Here is a 27,410-nt window from a genome sequence, read left to right as displayed (position 1 = left end):
GAAGAGAGATTTGGGGTCCCGGCTGTTTTGGTTTGTTTTCAATGACGGCCTCTAGAACCGATGAGGTTTTTCCTCATTGGACTAATAGGGGTTGGGGTTCTTCTTATTGATTCCTATAATCGGATATCCGAGTATATCAATTTAAGCTCTGATAAAAGCACTCGTAATGTGGCATATTCGAGCGAATTACTGCCCGATTTGAACTCAGCTCGGGCTCAGACGCATGGATGTCATTGTGTCTTGCTGGTCGCGGGGGGTTGCTTCCTCGCCCTACTTATTATTCTCAATGTTCGGCTTTTAGTCTCACTCAGAATCTAAGTTGGCCATGGGCTCACCGTTCGGCAACTTCCCACAAACCAAACGGTCAACAGATAGTGTATAGAAATGACAAAGAGTATGTACCCTTCATCAACCTTGACGGGTAAGAGCGGTTGACAGAGTCGGCGGTCATATTCCACCTCAGCAGCCCACATCCGCCGCACCCCCGCACCTTTCGGGCGGCTAAAGACCACATCTCGATACCCACGATGAAACCACGTCACCCACCCACTGCCCCATCTCCCCCCCCACTACCCCACCACCCCACTCCCTTCCGCCCCTTCCTTATCACACCCATGAGCCCCACCCCCTCCAACACCCCCATCTGCCACACAATCCACGTCCGCCCCCCACCCTGCAATTTCGAAGCCGGTGCTGGTTTCTGCACGTATCCTCATCACATACACCCGACAGCACGTCCAATCCAAGTGACGCTATGGCCTCCAATAATACCCCAGACGTGAGCGGACGCGGCAACGAAGAGGATGGTGATAGTCCCGAGGACATCCTTGTCCCTCGGCCACCGAAACGCTCGACGATGCGGCCAACGCGAGGCAGGCAGAGGCAGAGGCGGAGGCAGACAATGATGGACGATTTGGTCGCTGGTGGCCGCGGACGGGTTAGTGGTGAGGGGGCTTGGGAAGAGGACATGATGGGCGATGTGGCGGCGCGGGCTCTGGGGGGGAAGCGGATTCTGAGGAGACGGGTGCGGCGGCAGAGGGGTGGGCGGCGCAGCGGGGACTATACGGTTAGTGGGGACAAAGAGTCCAGTGAGTCGCCGGTGGAGAGGCGTGGCGATACGGAGGTTGTTCCGTGGTATATCAGTAGTGGTGAAGAGCAGGAACACATGCAACATGTGAATCATGGAGACTCGGAATCTAGCGATGGTAGAAGGGAAGGGGTAATCGAACCGGCAGACGTCGGGGAGGGATTTGAATCTGCGGATGACAGCCCGGACTCTGGCTCGGACAGTGAAGACCATGGGACAAGTGATATCGATCTCCAATCAAGGGCCACCTCCCCCGCACCGAGTCTGGGGAACAAGGATGGTAGTATCTTTGACCTACCGGATAATTACGTGTTGCCGTCCGGCGCGGTACCAACAAAGAAAGAAAGGATAAAGGCACAGGACGAGAAGATGCTGGGGATGATGCGGTTCTTGAAGATGCGGAAGGCGGCGCTGTCGACGGCGGAGTGAGTATGGGTTGGGTTATTTGCTGCTTGTATAATTGGGTAATTTGATCTATTTGCATTAGGGAGATAGGTGGCTTGCTGTGATTTAACTTGGACTTTTCAATTGGAGTGCTGAGGGCTTGGTGATGGTTTTATATGGTACGGGAATACCGACAGTTTAGAAATTGCTTAGAAATATTCAGCGCTTGCTTATAATGGATGTTCTAGGATTGTTTTATTTTCCTACAGTTAACTTGCAGGCACGTGAATTAATAGCTGTTTCAACGCCACATCCAGCAATCCACTAGAGAAGCACTGCCTGCCAACCCATCTCTAGTCCATAGCAAAACCGTGTCATACCCTAAAACAGATCACCATATATTGTGATAGTTTTCTTCACTTAGTCTCGCACTAGAGACGTCCTATTTGGTATGAAATCTCTTTAAGCAGACCAATATGAGAGCGTTTCGAACGTTAGAGAGGGTACCAACTCATGGGAAGATGGGGCAGGCCGACTATAACGGCGGTTTATTGCGTTTGTACTAGCCAGCGTTGGTTTCCGAACTGTGATATGTCGCGGCTGATTATTAGCCACGCATCCCGGAAGCAGTAGCTGGCCGGTGGTGGGGGCGGCTAATACCGAGAGCAGCCAAATCTCATGAGCGGCTAAGCCCACGCCGCCCCGCTCCACAACGCCAAGACGCCATGAGCTCGGCACCTCCCACTCGGTATATAAACCACTCCTCCTTCTCCCTCCTCTCTTCCTCTCCTCATCAGCAGACAGACCAGGCGGCCTCTCCATCGTGCTCCCTGCCTGTTCCACTGTTGCCTCGTGCCTTCTCAGGAACGAGACAAGGGCGGATCAAGCTTGGTTGTAAGAAGGGTGGGGTCTTCTTTTCCAACTGCTTTTTTTTTATTTATTTTTTGGCTTTCCTGTAAACTGTAGTCTTGTCCATAGCAGGGCGGGAAGAAGGTTGGAAAGCGTGTTGTAGGGAATTGGGTTGTTATAGAGAAAATGTATGTAGAGAAGTGTAGTAATTGAGCGTGTTATACCGACCAACTAGAGAGGGGAATACCCCATATTTATACTAAAGAAAGGTAACACAAAACATAATGAATCATAACCGTATGGGCAATAGAAAGACATGACTAATAAATACCAGTGAAAGAATGAGTCAGAACCCGTGACTCATGATGACAAATGAGAATCATCCAATACTATGAAACGTGCTGAGCGTACTATTTCAAGAATTACCACTTGCGTCCGCCAAAGATAAAGAAAAAGAAATTAAAGACGGGTAATCTGCAGCAGGGGGACCTGGACGAAGACGTCAGATTTAGCGATCCCGAGCACATCATATATGACCTAACTGATGATTCTGACGGAGAGGAGGCATCTGCCGCCCAAATCGTCCCCTATATGTCTCTCCCGGGTGCCGGCAGGGCTGTCTCTCTGGCGCCTTCTGAGCCGGTAAGTGGCACAGAAGAGGAGGACGATGACGACGAAAGCGTCATCCAATCGGAGGTTGATGCCCGACTTAACGTACTAGCCTAATAGTACTGTATTTATTTTAGATATGTACCCCTTATATACAAGTATGGTGCCCACAGTCTTAAAGGTAACATGAGAAAAACGCCAAGTCCGGAATAACTTCTCAACCACAACAGATATTAAAAATCTGTCAGGTAATTCTCTTGTTTATTACTATTTCTATAATTTTTTCTGACAGATTTTTAATATCTGTTGTGGTTGAGAGGTTATTCGGGACTTGGCGTTTTTCTCATGTTACCTTTAAGGCTGGGGGCACCATAGCTAAATAATACAATTTTCTTTGCTCGACATTTACCTTTTAGCCAATCAAATCGATTAGTGTACCCATTTTGCTTATTCAGCGCTAGATATCTAAACCTAATCGACGCATATTGCTTATTTGGTGCTTAGGTGTATCGGTACCTGAGCCTAATCGATGGTATCAGCATCAAATATACCTTAATCTACGCATATTGCTTATTCCTTCCTGAATAAGATGCATCGAGACCAGGTGTAATTCAGACATTATGCCTCGTTGACAAATTAGGTTTATTTCTTTTGGTAAACCTAATCCAAAACAGAGCTTTAGCCAATCAAAAAGCATCAAATTAGCCCTATTTAGGGAACAGTAATAGCAGCTAATCTGACTAATCCAAATAAACGCTTATTTTAGCCTCTTTTGGTAAATAATGCATTCGTAATACTTAATTAAGACTCTCTGTATACTACGTAAAAGGCTCAAGATTATATGCGTTTCGACGCTAAGGTATCTGTATCTAATCCTAATCGACAATATAAGCATCTAAGGTTATTCATTCTACGCATATTACTTATTGAAGAGTTTCAACAGATCTGATTTGCCTTATTTTGGTGAAGCCACTAGTCATAACCTAAGCCTAACTAATCTAGGTTAACACTTATTACAGCCTTCTTTTCGTATAAAATTCATATCTAGAATTATTTTCAATGCAAACGATTATTTTCTAGCAGCTCTATTGAGAGGATTTCCGACACTCGGCGTCATGCAGTGGGAGGTCATGAACCATCACTCGAGAGTTGCGCGAGTGATAGTTCATGTTGCTAGTGGTCTTTTTTTTTTTTATTGTTTAATTCATTAATTGTATGTAGCCCTTAAGCTATGACAAATGTTGCTAGGATTTCGTTTATTGATTGATAATTCATCAATCTTGCGAAGGCTAATAGAGAAATACGCGGAACAGCATGATTTTCCTTATTCATTGTTCAGCTGCGCATAGCATAAAATCCATCTAGCCACTATGACGGCAGTTGTCACAACGCCGCAGGCTCAAGAGGTATGTGAAACATAACCAAACCTAGCTAACTATCCCACTATCCCCTATGCTCAACTTATGATTCAGAAGCCAAGTTCCTTGCCTGCATTGAAGTCCCTCGACAAATCATCAATGATCTTTGGCCTCCGAGGCCTACCCCTTCCCCGAGACCTACCCGCACCACGCAACCCACCTCTGACTCCACCGGCACCCCGTCCCCGTCTCTCAACCGCTGAATTCTGCATAAACGGCCCTCCACGTATTGAATCGACCGCCTCCACCGCCTCCACCCCATCATGCAGAACCCCCGTCGCGCTAGCCTCGGGCTCCTCCGTTGGTATTTCGCGGGCTATTGCGCATACAGTACGTGCGTCCTCAACCATCGCCGCTGCATCTTCTTGGGGGTAGTGAGTGCCTGTGGATGGGAATGGATAATTTGTAACTGTGAAGAGGGTTAGTTTGGATGTGTGGGGGGGGGAGGGTTGTGCAAGGGCTTACACTGCCCGGAAGGGCGGGCGATGGTAATGAGAGGCCGACGTTGGGTGATGTGGCGGATAGGGGCTGGAGTGCCGTCACTGTTGTGGGGTTGCTCCGGCTCGATGGCGGCGGAAGATGGCTGGTTAGGTGAGGTCGGTACGTCGCCGGTAGGTGCGGCGACACCGTCTTGGCTGGTGATAGATGTGGGATTGGCCCTCGTCATGTTTACTGGAATTCGTGATAACGTGATTTTTCTTTTTAATAGTGGTGAGGCTGTGGACATGGTAGAAGAGAGGAGGCAGGGGCGAGGGTCCGTATTTATAGAGTATGATCTTTTGTTTCTGTAGGGGTAGTCTTTCTAGCATGGTTTGCGGTTTAAGGTATCGTATTAAAAGCAGGATATTACGCATAAAAGGGATAAGGATACGGTACCATACTAAATTTAAAAACCAGACAAAAGAGAACAGGGAGCTGCGGCATTAAAGGAAGAATGTGGGGCTTTACATTCAATCACGTCTCTGCCGCGCTGTATACAGGCCTCCTACATATGGGTCGGCCATATACAACCCCGCTAGATGGAATAAATACTATGCATTTCCCTTCCGTGTTGGATCCGTCTCTACCAGCAAAGCAGATCAAATAATTTTTCCGTTTACAAACGAAGCAACGGGGCTTCTTCCAGTACTCCACACCAACACCTGTATAGTCACATAATACAGGACTTTGATAGACGCACCGGGAGTGCTACGGCTGTCAACCGCCTTGTTCATCAACGCTAGCAGTCTGCATATGTTATCCATCTTTATCTTTGATATCACGGCTGTATAAATGACACCCCAGTGTTCGCAACGGAGCAGTCCGTCGGTCCCGGAGGTCAGGACCGGACCGTCTACGGGCTGTAGTCGGTCTTGAGAAGGTATCCGGGACTGACTACCGAGTATGGGGCTAGGACTACCGACTATAGTCTAGATTATAGGGTTGTAGCTGGGCATAGGCTGTGGCGCTGCCATGCAGATATCTACAGTCCTGCATTGACATCTACAGTCCTGCATAGACATCTACAGTCCTGCATTGATATCTACAGATATCTGCGGTCCTAGCACTGATCTACAGTTTGCAAGGCTCAACAGCTGTCCAACACACAATTTTGGTCTATGAGCGCAATATATCAATTCTCCCACACTTATACTTCTATGTAGTCGCTAAAACCGAGTGATCGCTCATGACCGCATAGATATCTATAGTCCGGCGCCTTATCTATAGTCCTGGCAAAATCAGGGACTGGACGGACCACAACCATATAGTCTGTCCAGTCCGGAGGCACTGCCACGGCATCTATAGATATCTATAATCCGGACCTGACCGTTGCGAACACTGTACGTTACTCTCATGTTAGGTCCGGTTTTCATTAGCGGGGACAGGATCATACCAATCACTATACATAAAGACCCTTTTATCCTCACGAGCCAAGCTGCCGACACATCATTCATCTCTCTCTCTTGTTTCCTCTTGATACAGGAGGTATAAAGCTGAACCGCCATCTAAGAGCTGTCGAAGTTCAAGTGCTATAGATACTCTGGCCTCTCTGTCAACCGACCTTATCAGTCAATGTTCACGAAGGGTACGAACTATCTATTAATTAGTTGCTCTACCTGTTGACCAATCGTTGTATCGGAAGTTGACAGAGGGTACACCACTCGCCAACTTAGGTCCTTGGTGAGTATAATAGCAAAACACTGACAATAACGACTAGGTATGGTCAGCGATCCGCCACAAACTAATTGCCTTAAGGATCTTATGCGAACCTAGGAGATTCAAAACTAATTCTCTATCCTAGATACACCCCAATGGATTGGTTGTATATGTATATGTACCCCGATATCCGATAGAAATATACGTTCACCGCCCACTCTGGATTGCAGCTCAATAGTCTCAAAATTGGAACCAGTTGACAGGCGGCGCATTTTCAGTGGACTTTCGATATATCAAACGGTTGACGGATAAGGAGTGTTGACGGAGAGGGCAGAGCAGGACTGATGGTGAATAAAAGGGTCGATGGATCAGTAGCTAGGCTGGTGCCTGAAGCTGGCATCTGGTAGAAAGCCTCCCTACGTGGCCTATACTACGGCTACGGTACATCCCAGCACGTGCCAAAGCGGGAACACCACCCCTGTACATAACTAAGCTGTCGGGATGTTGGACCCCCGTCTCTCTATACTGGTAACTTCTATCCTGTCTGCCGGGTATGCAATTATCTATACGTACTAAGAATATCGCTATGTAGTGCTCCGATATACGGCGAGTCGACTGACCGTCGTAATCCATTACGACACTTTCTGGCTGACACACCGATTCTACACATTTCAGGATATAAGAGATATCGATGGCAAGCCGCTCTTACGCATCGTTAATGCGGGTATAGTCATTTTTTTTTTTTCATATCAAAATATCCTCGCACCAACCATGACTGGCTGTCAGGTTTCCCGGGGGTGCCGGGGTGGAGATTGTCCGCACCTGCGCTTTCGCTAATACAAACGCAGGTTAAACCGCGAGCTACTCCGTCTGCAGTGTTACATCGGTATAAGTAGTATAGTGAGAAATCTTAACATTATATTCCGCTCTTAAAAGTTGAGATTTGCATATTAATAATAATAAGACTCCACAGGAGAGTCCAAAGATATCGCGAGATAACCATGCCTTAAGAACACCGAACCATTACAAGAATCTATCATGTCGCACGCAATTTAATATCCGAATGACCTCCGAGAAATGAATGAATGATCAATCAATCAGGTCGCGCGTCTGTCGAGAATAGCATCGAGTGAGAATGAACAATTCGAGTGAGATACCATGAACGAGTGACCCCTCATGACAGAACCACGGGCGAGTGAGAACCTATGACCTCCCACCATGGCAACGAAGAACACACACACCAAACCGCCCCGCCACATGAGAAGGCCATTGTTCCGCACATATGACCGCGCAGTTCGCCATAGCTTACTCTGCCCACACTGCAACTCAAAAGAAGATCTTTGCGACCCACAGCCGCGCCAAGAGCCTCCGTTAACGCGTTAGCGCCGGGCGTGGTTGCATAGAATGGTACGCCAACCTGAAAATCTTTACAGTCTTATAAACCGCCATGCCCTCCCTTTCTTCGTTTGACAACAGGTAGGTTCTTTTCAAGGTATATTTGCTGGAGTGCGGAGCGCGCAGAGCATCGGAGGTGAGTACTTCACGAGTTAGAATTTTGTGGGTTATTTATTTCTTTCTGCGACGTGAAAGCCTGTGGCAGTCAGCTAGTAACCGTCAGTAGGTAGGTGAAGTTCGTACTCGAGATGTATGACAACGTGAATACAACAGGTTAGAGAATCCGTGACTTTCTGACCCTCAACCAGTGTGGGTTATTTGGGCGTACTAGGTAAATCAGCTTTGGTTGGGTTGGGTGCAAGAAAATATTTACAGCCACTCTGCAAAAGTGTTCATGATTCCGATTTCGAAGTGAGACATTTCTCCATAGGTAACCGTAGCGGAGCATCAAAAAAAGCTCCAAGAGAAGACTTTCCCAGTGATCAATGGCACCCGGAATCAATGAAGAATAAGATCAATGACCTATCTTCTTTTATATATTTTTCCTTATTTTGAATCTCAACATTAATAACATCAAGAATACGGGTGCGCCACACTGCGCACTGACATTAAAACTAAATCACGAACACTTTTGCTGAGTGGCTGTACTTATGTAACCCATGGATTGAGTAATAAGCTATGATCACCTATGAAAGAGAAAAATAGAGATCGTTTTCGTCAAAAAGAGACATCATAACCCTAACCCACCACAGAAAAAAAAGCGTTGTCCATTCATCAGTGAAGATGTTTTTGTACCGATTTACCCACAGTGTGTAACCCGGGTATGGCAGGTTGGGTTGGGTTGTTATGGGTAAGCCTACTCATGATGTGGGTTGGGTTGGGTGAGGCTTCAATCTAACTAGGGTTTACTTATTGAGAGATCTGTTTGTAGGAGCGCTGTGTGTGTTCTGTTCTCTTACAGGTCACAATAGAGGCTCGAGAGTAGAACGAAGAGAAGATGATTTATTAAAAGTCCAGCAGGTCTAGTCTAGATATATAGTCCTAGATTTAGAGTTACACCGTGGTCTAGTTCTACATTTTGACAGAGTGGCTCAACGTTGTTGGCCGGCTGTCGTGACCAGTCTCTAGCTCTTCCTTCATCGACGATACGAAACAAAGCGTAATCAAAGCTGACCCAACAAACGTGTACATTCTATGATGATGAGATGATGAGACGATGAGACAGGTAAACTAGCTAGAGGTACATGTAGTCGAGATATTGACACCGATACATTGTACTCCCAAAACGCTACGTTTCCACTAGCCTCTGCTTCGGCTATCAGCCACATCAGATATCTTATTACCAAGCAATTACCACTAGCGCGCCCAACAATGTCTTGATGCACCTATTTAAACTATACTCTATCACCAGATGAACGCTTATTAGCTGCATTCTCCTCAGCCCCATTACCCCCACCGAAGTACCTCGATAGTAGGATTGTTACTTCTATTGATGATCTTGATACAAAGGACGAGGAGTTTCTCTCCTCTTCTCCCCCAGTTGCTGATCTGGCACTGTGGCCAAATGCCGAGCCTCGCGCCCGTCTACCACTATCTGGCTAACACTACTAGACACTGTACCGCCACTGTCATACCCCTGTCGTACACAAAATCGGGTGTTTATTCAAACCACACTCCAAACCACAAAGGTGCTTAATTTAAACCACCAAAATTCATTTACCTACAAATTCATCGGTTATTCCCCTTCTGTGAAACACATGCTAAACGCCCATCAAACACCTAATAAACACCTTTTATACCACCTTTAAACACCTAGTAAACACCTTTTTAAACACCCACCAAACACCCTTAAACCACATTCAAACATCTACTAAACACCTCCTCTAAACACCTTTAAACCACCCTCGCTTATTAAATTGGCAGGGTTTGGCCGAACGTGTGGTTTAAATCACGCACAATAGTGGTTTAATCAAGCACCTCAGATATTTCTTAAACGTGTTAAATTGGTTACTAAACCACTAGCTGATTATTTAATATGTTTCTAGCTATTGCCGGGTCTAGTTGCACTAAATACTATAGCTACAGCCCCGCTTGTATTCCTATTAATACATGTGCGCGCCACCCTAATCGTATACTCCATACCCAATCCACAGTATCCTGAATACGCCGGTAATCCATATCCGTAACAAACTCCATGATGATAAGAAAATGTGAAATGATTTAAACGCCCTGAACGATATATCTGGTATGCAGTTAGTATATTTTCATCACTGATATGTATTGGTTTCGAGGCGATAGTACTTACCTTGAAAATGATTTTAGAAATCTAATGAGACGTGATCACTGAATCTTGAAGTTAGCCTTTTGATTTCTAATATCTCTCCTGACATTAGCAATCTGTTCAACCTGTTTCTTCGTAGCCTTTATAGCCGCTGTCTCGGAGGCCTTTTCCGTCATCCTAGTTGCCCTTCCAGCTCTTGTGGTTGCCAACGGCGAAGTAGGAGCTGGAGTGGGAGTTGGGTTAGAGGCGGGTGTAGCGTCCGTTGCAGCGGGTTTCTGCTTTCTCGGTCTACCCCGAGGGCGCTTCTCCACGATCACGTCGGGAACAGGCGCCTTCTTATCGGCTTTTCTTTTTCCTTTTCCCTGCTCCGGCTCCGGTCCTCCTGAGTTTGATTGAGTACTGAGTTCCGCTCCATTGGGGGTATCAACGGGAAGGAGGGGGTTAATTTGTACCTCAGAACCGGTCATGGCACCCTTCGTGGTTTAGTTGAAGTTTTTTCCTTTACCAAGCCCTTCCATATGATGATTCTGCACATACGATATATCAGTACACAACTTATTCCCACGCAGTAACGATATATACCTTCTTGTTCCCTGTTTTAGAGTTCACAGGTAACTCGACCACTTTTGCAGGCCCTTCATCTCCAGAGTTGAACTCATCGTCATTTGGAGGGAGAACCTTCACGAGTACCCCATCTCCACACAAGTCAAGTAGCCGGCTGAAATCTTCTTCGATTGAAATAGGACGCCAGATGAGTGCTTTAGGGGGGCCATCCGCTGGGCGGTAATAAACTATATCACTGTCGCCAATTGTCAAAACATTAGATATAGCCGCCATAAACCCTTCGAAACCCCGGATAACAGGCATCCTCATCGGTTTGTTGTTAGCAATGTAGATACTAAGTACCTCGCTAATGTCATCTGGTTCCGTTGTTTGTTGTTCCCTGAATGTAGGGGCCGAGCTAATTGATGAGGAGGCCCTTTCAGACCGAGCTAGATTGTGTTAGCACGATAGAGTAGTGTTGTAGAGGCTGGAACATACTAATATTCACTATAGTCATCGGTGAAATGACCTCCAACGCTGACTCGTTAGTGATCGGAGTGGGGTTTAAGGGCAATCTGTTCCCTTTTGCTACCGGTGTGGCCGCGAGGAAAACATCAGTATGGGTGGTGGTCTGGTGAGATTTCTGTTTGGGTGCAGAGGTCTTGGGCACCGACTGTTTCGCTGCGGAGGACTTGGGTGCTGAGTGCTTGGGAGGGTTAGGCTTGTTAGACGGACGGTGATTGATGCTGACAGTTTTCGGGATAGTGCCGGGGGCTCGTTTCCTGGATGCTACAACGGTTTCTTTGTCGCTGTCTGCTTCCTCTTCTTCGTCAGAATCCTCCTCTGGGACTTGCCTGTTATCGTAAGCATCGGATTCGGCGGGTATATCATTTCCCTCCTCCGCCAACTTCGCCAACCTCGCTCTTTCCGCCAAGAGACGTTCCCTAGCATTGTAGTTTCGGACTTTGTCTAGGCAGAGTGCATGTATAACATCTCGTGTCAGTTTCGACGTCCAACAACTACCAAACTGTTCCCTCATCTCCGGTGCAACGATCTTAACCAGTTTGTACATGACGTTTTGGTCAAATTTGTTGAATGGCTTGGTTAATGGCTGACTTCGCCTCGCACAAAGCATCCTCAAGTAGTCGCGGCGTTCTCTGATACCTATATTATCTTTGGCTTCAAGTCCCATGCGTGATGCTAAAGTTTTTCGCATCTTGTATGGCGCCTTTTTCTTTTCTTTCTTTGGCTCCTCTGGTTGTGATACTGGCCGCAACGTATCGACAACCAGTACCTCCGCTGCCAAATCTTTCTTACTCCGCACATGTCTACTGGGTGTCTCGATCTCGCTTGCAGATTCATTGTCGCCTTCGGAATCTTGGGAAAGCCTAGGGGTAGGGTGGGAGGATGATGGTGGACTTTCGCGTATCTGGGAGAGAATGCGTATAGGCTGTGTCTCTTCGATTTGCGTCTCTGGTACATGGTTCGAATCGGCATCATCTTTATCGATTTTCATTAGTGAGCTATAAATACACGAGCTAGATCGAGAGGTTAAGGAGGGGGGGATGATGACATGTCGACATACCAGATACGTCCACCTGATTTTTCTCCCACTCCAGCTCGGCTAAGCGTCGTTGCTCTTTGAGGAAGGCTTTTTTTTTTGCCAACTTGAGTTGCTGACTATCGCTTGCTCCTTTGCTAGCACCGCGATCCGCCATATTGACGAACCTCTTGTTCTTTGGTTGATGGGGTAGATACCTGGCTGGTTGATGAGATGATGATTTAGAGATGGAGCGGTTCAGGAGGTGAGGTTGAATTTTAGACGAGGCTGGGGCTTAAAAGTTACAAAAAGGGTTAAGCGCCGATCAAACTGAGCTTAGCGCAACGAAAAATTTTGATTCCACTATCAAAATAAGCTGGTGTATCTACGAGTGAGGTATTCGCGACCGTTCTTTCTGATGAGTCCTATCAGCTCTACAATATTATCCACTGGAATAACAGCTTTTATCCCGACATTCGAACGATATAGCAGTCTTCCATCTTCTTCCACTGTATACTGCTGGACATACGCCAAATCTAAGCGGTTTTCGACATTGCCCTCTTCCTCAACACGAGCACCATCCGAGTAGACCACACTGAAAAAGAAAATAATCTCCCCGTATCCCACCCCGTCTTCTTCGAGCTTTGAATCGAACATTACAATGGAAGAATTTCTCGTGGCGTTAACCCTTTTCATACTTGAAGAAGTGACTACAAACGGGTCCAGATCATGGTAGATTGTGCACGAGGACCATTTAATACACTCTGTGGGTAAGTTATCCAAGGCTACTTGCATATCAAATCTTTCGATTGAGCCCTCCTCTGTCAGACGAATGTGCTCCTGGAGATAGAACTTTAGAATACGTCTTTCCCAATTACTCAGTGTATGTTTGCGAGCCGGTCGAGAGAAATGAGGTTTGCGAGAATGCTCTTCTGGGTCCGGAGGAACTGTAGATATTGCTTTTAGTCGCCTAGCAAAGAAACGATGAAGGAGAACATTTCCGTCCTGATCCTCATACTCTGCATTATCCCCCTCCTGGCCAATACCCGGGAGTGCAATTACGTATGGCAGGTGATTACGCCGCTCGTTCAACAACATTGTAATTGCCATATTGCGGTTTGCGGAAACACGCGACTTCGCCGACGCCGCTATCATTCCGCAAGCGCGCTCCATTGGCCATTGCCAATAAACGAACATCGGCCCAGCCCATCTGATACCATCTGCGACATGTAGAACCTGATGAAAAACAGGTAAACATGCAGACAGTCTCTCCCATTGTTTCTTGTAGTACCGGTTTTCGTAATACCGGATAAATCTTTTAATACGCCTCCCCACAGCTAACACCTCGACGATAGTGATTTCATTGTCACAGCCAAGTTGAATAGCGTCTATTAGGTTGAGGTAATGTTCGTAATCCTCATCGGGAAGATTATCCTTTAGGTAGATGGGTGCCAAGAGAAAGGCAAACGTTCTCCACTCCGCAGCCTTTAAATGGTGGCAGTGCTCTGCAAAATTGCGTATCGGGTCACCAAACAGTGTTGGGAAGGTGTTTGCACTGGCAACCATATCTCTCGAGATATCTAACCAAATCGATGGTCGTATATTGTACTCATCATCTGTCTGTACAAATTTCTTCGTTGCTGAAGATCTAGCTGGAGCTGAGGATAAAGGTACAGGTGTATTCCGGTTTCTACCCCAGGCCATACGTGCTCTTGGCCTTCGATGAAAAGATCTACGACGGCGTGCACTTTGATTATCCGCGATTTCCAAATCACTACCCGATTCCTCTGATTCCTCCGACTCAACATCAGTATCCATGCCTTCGTCAGCAGCAGCAACAGCATTGATATTTGCAGTAGCTAAGTCCGAGAAGAACTTTCCTCGCCAGTGTTTCACCAAGTCTGGTATGATGTTTTCCCACCAAAGATGCATAGCGTCAGGAGGGAAACTGCGCGGGATGTCTATCGACTTCAGCTGTGACAGACAGCAAGGACCTTTGATTCCATACCTTTTTGCGGTATGTTCATCTCCGGTTTGAACAACGTGCAGGCCAACACGGCGTGATTCGGTGTCATCCCGCATAGGTAGATTAGACGAATCATATGTAGTCAAATCAGGGGGTTCGCCGCCGTATCTTGCCTGGACGGTCGGTGGTGCAGGATTTGTGGGTGGTTCAAGCGGGCAATAGACACCCCGATGAAAAACTCCTTGTATATAGCAATATGGACAGTAGCATGTCCCCCTATTGCCTTGAAACGCTGTTAGTAGGGTTTCATTACGTATGCATTTAAAATAACTCAAAATACCTTTAAAATTCATCAATTTCTCCCTGCCAGGCATATCCGCAGCAACGACACAAATGTGAGCACGGAGTGTGAAGTTGTGATTGTGAGAGGCGTTCCAAACATTGGGAATACCCCTCTCGAGAAGCAGGAATTCTTGTATTAAAGGAAATAGAAAGGATTCTATATCTTTTGGATTATTCGGTCCGGGAATAAAACCTAATAGTAGCATGTTACGTTTCTTGAAACACACAGCTGGTGGTAGGTTGAGATTAACCTATACAATGAAGTCAGAACATATACTAAAATTTAGTATATAAATATTAGAGGAACTACCAGAAGCAGTGGCCAAATGCTAAAGCTTCGTCTGCTCTTAAAGACTTTCACTCCGTCTGTGCTCAACAAGAAACCGATGTCGGTATCATTGCTGAAAAGACCGTGTCTAGTTTTCATATCGTTGAAGAGGTCAGCTGACCAATAATCAGAAATCAAGCCTTTATCACGATCCTGTTCGGCAGTAGACCTGTATGTTGTCATTAGGGAAGCTTGTTCGGCTTTCGAGAACAATAGGGAAATCCTATGACCAACGGGTATGTAGCTATGCGTGGCATAGGGGACTTTAAGGCGTGGGTTCCTGGTCCTTGAACTTGTCTCCATCCAACGTGGATGATCGCAATGTGTGCATCTTTCCAGCTCCGGATACATAGCATAAGACATGTGGGAATGAGGGCAGCAGTCGTAAAGAATTTCTTTTATCCCCGTTCGCTTTTCAATCTGTTTGCGAATTGTATGGTAGTCCATCATTTTGTCGGCAATGATACTAGAGAACAGCTCCCGGGTATCATTCGATGCTTCTCTAGAAATCTTGTGCTTTAGGGTAATATCATCGAGAGCGATCGACAACATGTCCTGTTTAGTGAGGGGATCGCCTGTAGGATTACGGTAATCAAACCTCAACTCCGGCTCTGGAGAGTCTGCGTCTGCCTCCGGCTCCTGAACGTCGGGACCTAGCTCTTCATCTGACGATTCTTCAACGGGTTCAAACTCCTCAAGTGGGCTACCACTGCTTTCTATGAAACCCCGTCTCATCTGTCCAAGAGCTGGTTCTTCGTCGAAATCGTAAGAGGAAGATGATTCAGCTAACAAGTCACCGAGATCTGGCGCCTCGATTTCTGAGTCTGAGCTGGCAGTAAACAATATGTCCCCGACTGGTGGTAAGTCCCCTATCTCATTGTGCGGGAGCCCGTGGTCAACGTCTGAAGATTGAACGGGCTCATGTACCGGTGATGGCATGTCCGACTCCGTTGTTTGGGTAGCTGACACTGGGGGAGGGGTTACTGGCGGATTTTGTTGCGATTGTGAGCTGCGAAACGCGTGAACATCTGCAGGTGCCGGTGAAGGCGAGAGCGATGAACTTTGATTTATTGGGAGGTCGTATTCTATCTCTGGAATCGGAGACGAGCTTGGGGCCCGGGAACTGGCGGGGCCCGGGACTGAATCTGATGAATTGCGCAGTTGTAGAACAGGACTCGAGGGGGGTTCCCACGGATTAATGGGGTGTGATAAAGGAAGGGGTGGGCTACGATCTTCAAGCTCCGGCGGAATCTCAGGCTCAGATGCGTTCCCATATACAGCTAATCGAACAGCTTGACGCCTGTCTTCGGCCTTCAGCGCCAGATGCCTTGTCCAAGCACTCCGGGTAGTAACTTGATGGGGCACATTGCCATACATAGAGCAATCGCACATCCTACTGGCAAAGGATGACATCTTGATGATCTATCGATGAATGATGAGGGGGTGTTGATGGTGGACGTGTAGAGTATGCAGGTACACACAGCTCAGCTGGATCATGGATCGATGCATGCATCAAATTAAGTGCAGTGTGGTGCTGTCACGTGATCAAGCGAGAGTAGTGTGCTGCGGGGTAGAGGTGTTTAGCTAAACACCTAGAAGTAGTCTATTCAAACCCCAACGAAGAATGTTTAGTTAAACACCCAGGGTGGTTTAGATAAACTACAGAAAAACCATCAATTCCCCGGGAATTGGACTGTAGGTGTTTAGCTAAACATCTTAAGATAGTTTAAATAAACCCCTAGTAATAAGCGACAAAGTCGGTGTTTAGTTAAACTACTTTGAATGGTTTAAATAAACCCCAAAGAATAAGCGGCACACCAGGGGTTTATTTAAACCACTAAATGTAGTCTAAATAAACCCCCAAAATCGTAGGGACAATCGGTGTTTATTTAAACCATTTAGGGTGGTTTAACTAAACCCCACGGAAAAAAAAATGAGTGTCGTTGTGTAACTAAACAACGCTAGGGTAGTTTAGCTAAACACCGTAAATCATACTAAACAACTTTGGTGTTTAGGATGTTTAAATAAACTCTTTGGGTGTTTAACTAAACCACAAAGATGTTTGAACTAAACTACTCTAGCCCGGTTGCTTGTACCACAGGGATACCCCCACTTGTACACATAATCAACCTTTGCAGCCACCCCCTCCAATTCCTCCTCCGACATTGGCATCTCAGAGCGCCACAGGCTACCCGCCGACTTGACGCCAATAACTGCTTTAATAATATCTGACCGATAAAGCGTTGTCAATAACGGAGCTATATCATCACCGTTGAGATCGGAAAAAAAACTCCCCCGGCTCTCCGAGGATGATGTATTCCTTCACGACCTGCGGTGTATCGGTCTTAGGCAGACGTCTCAATCGATATCTGCAAGCAAATAATGCGACGGCAATTATGGTGACACATCAAAGGCCACCGGTGTAATCTCTAATGCCAGCGAGGATTTATCACTCGCTACTGGAGCGGGCCTCTGGACGCCTGTAAACGTTGCACAGGCTTTCGTGATTTGCAAGCCACCCTCATTTATGGTGACCACGGTGAGACCTATACAGTAATAGATCGCACCACTCACTGTGCTATTGAGAGAGTCCGCTCGTGTCAAGAATATGCTGTTGACGCCTAGAACGAGATGGATGACTCTCTCACAGCCGCGTACTCGACCTGCCTTAGGCACACCGCCGGGTAGGGTTGAGATAGATGCCGAGATACACCCAAAGGCAGCTACACAGGAAAGGCTAAAAATTACCCAAAACATTAATGTTTTACCTTGTGTTCTCAGTCATTCCCTTGTACGTTCCACGATGCCTTTTGAACGGGCGACAGCGGTGCCGTCAGGCATGTTAGGCAGGTCAGGCAGGGCGGGCATGGCGGGCAGGTCAGGCACTGGGATGGTTTGTTGAGCATACTCATTCGCCATACTCAATGTTTGTCGTGTCCTGCTGATCACTGCCTTTCTGTTTGATAGTGGGTTAGTGGTTCTTTCTGATAACAATTGAACATAGTCGAGGTATGATGATCTAGAGAATGAGAGACTTACTTTGCGCCGGCTGTCTGTGTATCAAGATACTGCCTATAATCTGCAGCGGCCACTTTGACCGACTACAGAAGTTCCCTACTCCGAACAGGCATATTTTGTCTAGGGATGATGATGATGGAACATAAGCTGATGGTGTCCAGATGTTGAGTCTTTTGTAGAAGATACGTAGTTTCTGTGATGAGCTGAAGCGATGAGGTGAAAGGATGTGAGGTGAAGAGATGATGAGGTCAACAGATGATGAGGTGAGGAGATGAAGAGGTGGAGTATTGAGGTGAAGAGATAGTAAAGAGTGGCTAGACCTTCCTAGGTGGAGCTAGCGTAATAACGGAAGCTTTACCTACATTCATGTAAGCAAAGGAGCCATCCTACAGGCTATCAAATACAAGCAAACAGGATAGTGAAGTGACTTTAGATTTTGACGAAAATGTCATACGGGACGTGCTGGGATAACAATACCGATCGAGGCCGAAATGACAAGGTTATCGAATGATATATGAAGCATGCGTAGAGTTCTCTGATAGACCAGTATTGAAGAGTGGAAGATGATGCGGAATGGAATGGATGAGGAGCTGGAGAGGGAGGATGATGCTCAATTTATAGTAAAAAGTAAGGTACACGTATCGCATAGATTTGAAAGTAAGCTTGCCGAAACGTTGTAAGCTGCTTAGGACAACGACATCATCCGGCGGCTGATCAGGTAACCGTGCATTTTACACGTATAATTGTACATCTACCTCCGGATTTGCAAACTAAATGTAATATTGAGTACTATCTGGTTCTACTGACCCCAAGAGCAATTAGCGCGGCAGCATGATACGTAAACCTCTTTTACCAGCTTCCAATAAGTGGGACTATATGTACTCCGGGAATAGCCATCCGGGCTGAAGCCCTTGCATTATCAACCTTACGAACCCCCAGAGGTTTATGGACTTACCGTTAATGTACCGCTTCCTGGGCCACGTAATCATCGAACCCGGGGTATGTTTGGGGAAATGCCAATGCTAAGCGATAATTCTGTAGCTTTTAAACTTGTAATATTGTAAACCGGATTCCGCTCGCTGAGTGACTGATGATGCCACTAAGACGAGGCGGAACCCTACCCTATTTATACATGTTGGAACCTATGCCAAGGCCCGCTTTCTAATACTAATGAGATAACGATAATAGAATAAGACAATCAACCCGAAGATAACCCCGATAGGAAAGCGCCCCCGCATAGTCCCGGCCGTCCATTCTAATTCCGACACGTAACCATGAACCCTGCAATTGCCAGTAACCGAGCTGTATCGTACTATTGTCCCAGAGCTACTTCCCTAAGTAGAACGGCCTGCAGCCGTAAGCCCCCGCTTCTATTCCGTTCCGGGCGAGACGCCCAATAGTAAGCGTGCCCTCACCATAGCCTAATACTAGTGTGGTTGCAACCGGTGCCCCCACACCCCTCGGTACCTTTCTATGCTTGTTCCTTCGTTACCCGACCGTACTCGCATCACCACTCATCACTCGTATTATCCCTGTTCCTTAACTTAGGAGCAGTGTTCGTGTTTCCTGTAACAGGGTATGCTATTGGATACCGTTCTAGGGTTACAGTTTCTTTCTTTTCAAGGTTATGTGGGCGCCGTATACTGCCGTTCAACAGGTGGGTATCATTCGCATACCGGCCAGAATATATGCAAGATCCGTACAACTGACCAGGGTAAATCCCGGGCAAAAGGTCTTGGATTGGATTCTCACTTTACTTCAGCGGGTCGGGCCAGGTCCTTGGACATTTTCGACCCGGGTGCACCCATTGCGAAGCCTGGCCCTCAATCGGTTCGATCACGATCCTCAACCCCTCGCAACCAATATCGCAAGTGCGCGTGTTCCACCACTTGCTACCAACCACTATATTAGAGGGGAGTAGAATTACTACTGAACTAAGGATTCGTTTCCTGTTTCAGACCTATATGCAGGCAGTGTACCCAAGGGCTTATCGTATTCAATACCTTTAGAGTTTTCTTTTGCAGACAATTCATTAGATTGGGTAAACGGCCTATCAAGCCTTTGCAAAGGGGCAACTATTCTAAAATATCTTGGCCATAGTACTGTATCATGTCCTGTCTTGGGCTGCGCAAAATAAATTCGTGCACGGGAAGGCCCATTGAAATATGTGTTATAGTATAATGTATTCTGGTGCGAGCTGGAAAGTGCACTTTTTCTTATTCCTCTGGCTGCAACTCACAACATCGACCCAATAATCGGTGTGTATGCCCCAAGGCCTGTAATGAAAGTGCCCCGGCGGGAAAGGAAATGAAGAGTTTTATGCACGTAAGGATATAACCTATCGTCGCCCCTCAGCCGTCTCTTGGTCCCGAGCATGTGAGGGCGGTCTCCTAACCCAGAAGCACCCCAGAGCTGAAAGATGAAAGGTTAACCGCGAAGGCAGCTCTTTTAGATTTTTCGCATCTATGGGCATTATCCCTTGGCCCGGTTAGACATGCAGGTTCGTTTAGACTATGGTCCAGTGACTTTGCCATGGGATTATCATATGGGTGAGCTCGCTGCTAGAGAAAATGTATGTAGAGAAGTGTAGTAATTGAGCGTGTTGTTCCAACTAACTAGAGGGGGAATGCCCCATATTTATACTAAAGAAAGGTAACACAAAACATAGTAAATCATAGCCATATAAGTAATAGAAAGACATGACTAATAAATACCAGTAAAAGAAAATGGGTCAGAACTCGTGACTCATAATAACCAATGAGAATCCTCCAATACTATGAAATGTGCTGAGCGTACTATTTCAAGAGCTGCCACGGAGGCAAAGGCACTGGGCCACAGTGTAAAACTGCGTATTTTGGGGGGTCCCGAATCTGCATGTCTCACCGGGCTAAGGGATAGATCCTGTATTTTTAGTGCCCCTCCAGTAGAAAAACAAGCTCAGTCAAACAAAGTGCTTAATCATACCGGAGAATGTGCTCGCGCGCACAAGGATCCATCCTTTTTGATTTTATCTAATCACATGTACAGATAAACCTTTCACCCACCTATCCTCATACCCGCATACCTGTCGGCCTCCACGCAGGACAGCGCACCTACTTACCTTCCGTACGTGCTTGATTACTTTGTGGTGTTGATCCGGTCGCCTTTTGACCTTAAATCCAATCGATCATCTATTGAGAATTCTAACGCATACTAATTAAGCCTGATGTATAATTGGACACATATTTCTGGTACGAGAGAAACCGGAACCATATCAAATCTTGAAGAACTAAGCCGAGTGTGCACGTTTGGTCGAGAAAGGGCGCCTAAATGGGGCTAGAGAATATGGGGGGGCGGTGGCCTGTTGGCGGGTGGGTGACGGGGGCGGTCGGCGTTGGCAGGTTGCGTTTCTGTAAGCAACAGATCCAGAGGCTTTCTTCGTTGCAGGCTCAGCCCAACACCTCTCGCCCCTTTCAACAGACGGCAAAGCCTTAGCATATGTGGAAAGCTCAATTTTATATATGTGAAGCTGATGTATTGGCTGCAGGGGGAGGGTTGCAATCTTCCTAAAATAAGCTTTTTGCCCTGGAGAAGCCCTCAAAAAAAGACAATCATTCCATAACCCCCTTTGAAATGAACTACTGACGATCAGAAATTGCTTTAGTTGCACTATTCAATACATGGACTTGTGAATTGGAGTGTGGGAGAATAGACGACTTGAGGAGGGTTTGAACACGTGACCTTTGTGAGGAATATGTTTATAGTGCAAAGAAGATACTATTGCGCCGCTGAGTTCCAGCGACAATAATGGGAGTTTGTTGCTCCTTATATACAGATAGTTCTTAGTACCACGTGATCCCCTGATTACATAATCCTAGCGCTAAGCCTCCTTGTTCCAACTATAAGTCATCCCTTATACATGAGTAATTACCATACATAACCGATGTCGCAATGCCATATTTTTACACTTCCCCTCACTTGCCACATCGTATCAATTCTGACAATTTTTGGTGAGCTGGTTTTGGTAGTCCTTTGGTCATTATGTCCGCGACATTATCTTCGGTAGGGACGTAGAGGATTTCGAAGGTTCCGGCTTCGAGTTGTTCACGTGTATAGTGGTAGTGAACGTCGATGTGCTTGGACCGGTCGTGAATACGTGGGTTCCGACAGAGTTCGATAGAACCTGTGTTGTCGGCGTGTATGAAGTACTGGTATTGTTGTTGGAGTTCGAGCAAGGCGTTACGAATCCATACCAGTTGTCGAGCTGCGAGGGACAGGGCCATGTATTCGGCTTCTGTTGTTGAGACTGCGACTGATTTCTGCTTCCGGCTTCTCCAGCTGATGGCTGACTTCCCTAGTCTGAACACGTATCCTGAGAACGATTTTCTGTCATCTAGGTCTGAAGCGTAGGAACTGTCTGAGAATCCGTCGAGTGTTCTAGTATTCCCCTTCGGGTAGAACAGGTTCCAGTCTTTGGTTCCGTTGAGGTATCGGAGAGTTCGCTTGGCTGCTCGTAGGTGGTCCTCGGTTGGGCATGAGGAGTACTGAGAGAGAGCGGTAACGGCATGGGTGATGTCAGGTCTGGTAGCTATACTCGCGTACATCAGTGATCCTATTATGGATTGGTACTCAGTTGGTTTCTCGATTTGGTCTTCCGGTTCGCCTTTGTGAAGGTTGAGATTCGGTTCGAGTGGTGTGCCAACTGGTTTGCAGTTACTCATTCCAAATTTATCCAGGATCTTGTTGATGTATGCGCGTTGTGATAGCGTGATACCGTTGTTGGTTACCGTTATTTCTATTCCCAGTATGAACTTCGAGTTACCGAGATCCGTACATTCGAAATCTGCCTTGAGTAGTTGTCTGATTTCTTTTCTGAATGGGGAGTCGGGTCCGAATATCATGATGTCATCTACATACACCGATATGTATAGATGGTGGTTCTTATGTATGAAGACACATGGGTCGAATTTGGCTGGGACGAATCCTTTCCGTTGAAGGGAGTCTGCTAGGCAAGCATACCATTCACGGGGTGATTGCTTTAGTCCGTATATGCATTTTCGAAGTTTACAAACCTTGTTGTCCTGCCTGTAGCCTTCAGGCAGTTCCATGTAGATTTCCTCCTTGAGTACACCATACAGGAAGGCTGACTTGACGTCCATTTGTTGTGGTATCCAACCGTTGTGTGCAGCTAGTGCCAGTAGGAGTCGTAGAGAATCATATCGTGCAACGGGGGCGAAGGTCTCATCGTAGTCTTGGTACTGTACTTGGGTGAAGCCTTTAGCAACGTACCTTGCTTTGTACCGCTCGATTGTTCCGTCCGCGTTGTGTTTCACTTTGAATACCCATTTTCCTTTGACTACTGCTCGGTTGGATGGTCTGTTGACAATATCCCAGGTATGGGCTTTGTCAAGGGCGTCTTTCTCAGTCTGTATCGCCTTTTTCCATAGGTGTTGATCGTCGCTCTGCATAGCTTGATTGAAGGTGGAAGGTTCTGTTACGAGGTGTACATGGTAGTTCGGGGGGAGTTTGGATACGTCTTGATATTCCGTGTCTAACTCAGCCCTATAACGTCTGAAGTCTTCTTTGTATTGATCGATTAATTCTTGTTCAGTGGCCTTGTTTCCTGGGCCATTTTCTTTCACATCTTCGATATAACTTGTAAGTAACTTCTGTTGTTCTACTACCTTCTCGTCATACTCCTTCCTTCGTACTTCTATTTCAATTTCTCTATTTTTTCGCTGGCGTATTCGATCTGATCGTTTTGGAGGTTGTGGTGGTGTACCTTTGGGTGTTGTTGACACAAGTGGTTTTCCTTTGAAGCCTTTGAATGGTACGACTGGTGCTGGAATTTTCTCCCAGTTGTCTCTTGGGTCTCGTGGTTGTCCCATAGGTACGGCAGGTTGTTTTCCCTTGTCTGGTGTAGCCGGTGGTGGTTTTCTAACCAGTTCCGGTGATTCCGGGAACAATCCTGGCATTTCTGTACGGTTCTCTTCGATTGCATTTGACTCGGGTTCTGGATCAGACCTGTCTTCTGATTCGTATCCGTCGTCTGATGGTGCATTTGCTGTTTCTGGTTTCAGGCTGGGGATGAAGTCGAGTTCCACTGAGACTTCCCCTGATTCAGGAGGGGGGAATGTGACGTCCCGACTTTCAATTACCCTATGTTGTGTTCCTATCCAGATACGGTATATTTTATCACTGTCTGAGTATCCAACTATGATTCCTTCATATGCTCGGGGTGCTAGTTTGCTTCCTGCTGGCCTAGAGTTTTCTGGGATGTGGACGTAGCATTTTTTGCCGAATGGTTGAAGGTGTTGTATACTTGGCTTGGTTCCTTTCAGGGCTTCAAAGGGGGTCTTTCCCTTAAGCGTACTGTGAGGTAGCCTGTTTTTGAGGTAGACAGCTGTTGCGTATGCTTCTCCCCATAACGACTTAGGATGGTCCATGATCATGCACCTGACCATTGTGGTTACCGTCCTGTTGAATCGTTCTGCAACTCCATTAGATTCAGGAGTGTATGGGGGAGTCTGTTCATGAACTATTCCTTGTGAATCGAAGTAGTTCGTTATGTCCTTGTTGATGTATTCACCACCACCATCCGTTCTGAATCTCAGTATTGTTGTGCTATACTGTTTTTCGATCCTTGTAACGTAGTCCTTGATGGCCTTCTTTGCGTCTTCTTTCTGTTTCAGGAGATATATCCATGCGAAGCGGGTGTAATCATCGATGAAGGACATATAGTACTGAGCTTTCCCTTGTGACTGTATACTGAACTTTCCAGATAGATCTGAGTGGATTAGTTCGAATGGTCGTTTGGATCTAGTACTAATTGGTGCAGGTTTCTTATGTACGCTTTTTGATAGTGCACATTGACTGCAGTGGAAACTTTCTGGTTTGGGAGGCAGCCTTTGAATGTCGTGATACAAGTTTTCTAGTGTCGCAGGGTGGCCTAACGCTTGATGCCATTCATCGTAAGAGGTCAAACGAACTGTATTGCTAACTACTTGTACATTCCAAAGTCCCTTCTCCAATTTTGCCCAAATTATTCCTTTCTTTTCTTTTGTAACCAACTTGCTTCCTCCTCCTGACTCCGTTCTAAATCCCTTTTTGTCGAGCACGGTTTCGGAGACCAATCCCACATTTCCCAAGGTTGGGACCAACAGCACATCGGTGAGGATAATGGAAGATCTACTTCCATCGGGAAGGTGGCAGCTGAAACTAGCGCTTCCCATTCCGGTGACAGCGTGGTTGGTTCCATCAGCTGTTCGGACATTGCCGGTGTGAGGTCGGATGTTGATGAGTTGGTCTTGGAAGGGTGTGACGTGAGAGGTCGCTCCAGAATCAAGGATCCAAGTAAGGGGTTGGGAGATGTCGTGGCGTACCATACAGATAGTGGTTGTAGAGTCATTTACTACAACCGATGCCGAGTTGTCCTTTCTCCTTCCCTTTCTGTTCTTGTTCTGTTCTTTGAGCTTTCTGCATTCCGTGTACTCGTGGCCTTTGTAAGGCTGTCCCCTTTTCTTGCACCAGGTGCATTCCTTGTCGCTTGTGGTACTCCTGGTATGGAGTACCTTGTTCCCTGTTTGAGGGGCTACCTCATCCAGGTTCTGTAGTCGTTGGCGTACGTCTTCGTAGGTAACATCCTGTTTGGTTTGGATGTTGTCGACGACGTTGCTCATCGATTTGGGTAGCGAACTTAGGAGGAATGCCGCCATGGCTTCGTTGGATTTGGTGAGGGGTAGGAGAGCCTGAGCGAGTTTGTGGTCTGCGCTTTGGCATCTGGACTTGAGAGTATTCCAGTTCGCATCGAAGGTCGCGAGATGCTCGGTCAGTGATCCGCCTTCTTGCATCTTCGTGTCTAGGACGCGGCTGAGGAGGGTGATCGTGGTGTTGGGTGAGACACGATCGTAGAGGTCTTTGAGCGCCTTCCATGCGTAGAATGCATTTTCGGCGGAGACGACTGTTGGTTGTATTTCTTCGCATACAGCAGAGATGAGAAGGCTGTGCATTTGTTTACGAGCCTTCTTTATCTCGGTTTTGCTGAGTTCGGTGTCATTCTCGTCAGGGTTCTCGATACTCAACGCTTCCCACCAGTCTACAGCGTCGAATGTTATCCTCCAGGCACTCGCCCAAGTTTGGTAGTTGGATTGCCCTTGTAGTTTAGGGAGTCCATCAAACTTGAGACGAATGTTACTGGTGGCTGTTGTCTCTGAGGGTTTAGTCTCAGCAGCACTGGATGACGATTCTCCACCTGAAGGCATGATGTTGTATGAAGTGTTGTTGAGTTAAGCGAGGTGGCGATGGTGTAGTGCGGATTCTATTTGGCAGAACCCGGGCTCATAACCTGTGAATTGGAGTGTGGGAGAATAGACGACTTGAGGAGGGTTTGAACACGTGACCTTTGTGAGGAATATGTTTATAGTGCAAAGAAGATACTATTGCGCCGCTGAGTTCCAGCGACAATAATGGGAGTTTGTTGCTCCTTATATACAGATAGTTCTTAGTACCACGTGATCCCCTGATTACATAATCCTAGCGCTAAGCCTCCTTGTTCCAACTATAAGTCATCCCTTATACATGAGTAATTACCATACATAACCGATGTCGCAATGCCATATTTTTACAGGACTTCATATTGTAACAATCTTCATCATGATTCCGTAAATAACTTCATTGATCATGACCATCGAAATAGTCCTCCGATAGCGGGCTGGATTGCAGGGTGCAGTGGAGAGGAACAGAAGCAGTTAAAGAAGGTTCGAAAGTTATCATAGGGCGTTTGGACCCGGTCCTGTCTCCTATTGTAGTCCACAGCCCCGGTCTGGCTTTGTCAAATTGTCTCGAGTCCAATTCCTGAGATCGAGACAACTTCTCTCGTTCCTTTCACTACTCTTTGGTCTGGGGTTGCACCTCTGGAATCCCTGTTCTTAATATGTATATAGGTGGAACTACGCAGGAATCGCATAGTGCTGGCATCGCGGGTTAATTGAAAATACTATCGGGTGTGGTGATGAGTCGGATTTCTAAAGGAAGCGCACCTCATATGTAGCGAGATTCATGATTAGAGATTTACAGAGAAATACAAATGCAGAATAATACTTGTATTGGGGCAGTTAACCAGAATTGCGGATGGCATTCGGGACAGTGAAAGCCATTAGTGCGTAAAACTCTAATGGTTAACCACCTTGGTTCGGGCAAGAGTTAAAGTATAGGCCAAGCCGCACCTTACAGCTCTACCATGGTATAAGCTTGAATTCAGCCCTGAGTAGTAGAGGACGATATACATAATAATAAGCTGTGGTGCTTTCATCGCTTTACTACACATTGGGTAGCGCTATAGCGTACATACCGTCTTAAGAGAGATACATGATGTACCTGGATTTACTTGACTGATTCTTTATTGTATCCTGACATGGAATAGTCGCAAGGAGCTCACCCCTTCCAATAGCAACCCACCTCATGCACCCTTAGGCCGGTCGTTACTTCGTCTGAAGATATAGCAGCTCTATATATCTGGATAAGGAAGGTAGAAAAC

The 27,410-nt window shown here is 46.6% G+C and overlaps 5 protein-coding genes across 5 annotated transcripts; 1 reads left to right on the top strand and 4 right to left on the bottom strand.

Annotated features, from left to right (window-relative positions):
- Nucleotides 1–754: 754 nt before the first annotated feature.
- H6S33_007005 (uncharacterized protein) lies at nt 755–1,516 on the top strand (the record flags this gene model as incomplete). Its single annotated transcript, XM_044838635.1, has 1 exon — nt 755–1,516. One exon carries the CDS (start codon nt 755–757, stop codon nt 1,514–1,516), a length of 762 nt encoding a protein of 253 aa, XP_044689169.1.
- Nucleotides 1,517–4,397: 2,881 nt separating this feature from the next.
- H6S33_007004 (uncharacterized protein) lies at nt 4,398–5,014 on the bottom strand (the record flags this gene model as incomplete). The annotated part of the gene is made up of 2 exons (XM_044838634.1): nt 4,398–4,756; nt 4,813–5,014. The coding sequence occupies 2 exons, from the start codon at nt 5,012–5,014 to the stop codon at nt 4,398–4,400; spliced, it is 561 nt and encodes a 186-aa protein (XP_044689168.1).
- Nucleotides 5,015–10,218: 5,204 nt separating this feature from the next.
- On the bottom strand, nt 10,219–12,420 carry H6S33_007003 (uncharacterized protein; the record flags this gene model as incomplete). The annotated part of the gene is made up of 4 exons (XM_044838633.1): nt 10,219–10,632; nt 10,742–11,151; nt 11,201–12,202; nt 12,288–12,420. The coding sequence occupies 4 exons, from the start codon at nt 12,418–12,420 to the stop codon at nt 10,219–10,221; spliced, it is 1,959 nt and encodes a 652-aa protein (XP_044689167.1).
- Nucleotides 12,421–12,608: 188 nt separating this feature from the next.
- Nucleotides 12,609–16,291, bottom strand: H6S33_007002 (uncharacterized protein; the record flags this gene model as incomplete). The annotated part of the gene is made up of 3 exons (XM_044838632.1): nt 12,609–14,491; nt 14,549–14,801; nt 14,861–16,291. The coding sequence occupies 3 exons, from the start codon at nt 16,289–16,291 to the stop codon at nt 12,609–12,611; spliced, it is 3,567 nt and encodes a 1,188-aa protein (XP_044689166.1).
- A 5,558-nt stretch (nt 16,292–21,849) lies between these two features.
- On the bottom strand, nt 21,850–26,136 carry H6S33_007001 (uncharacterized protein; the record flags this gene model as incomplete). The annotated part of the gene is made up of 1 exon (XM_044838631.1): nt 21,850–26,136. One exon carries the CDS (start codon nt 26,134–26,136, stop codon nt 21,850–21,852), a length of 4,287 nt encoding a protein of 1,428 aa, XP_044689165.1.
- Nucleotides 26,137–27,410: the final 1,274 nt, after the last annotated feature.

Source organism: Morchella sextelata (genome assembly GCF_020137385.1).
Source record: "Morchella sextelata strain SCLS chromosome Unknown scls_22, whole genome shotgun sequence".
NCBI classification, from domain to species: Eukaryota; Fungi; Ascomycota; class Pezizomycetes; order Pezizales; family Morchellaceae; genus Morchella; species Morchella sextelata.
This window is presented reverse-complemented; position numbering and strand designations above follow the sequence as displayed.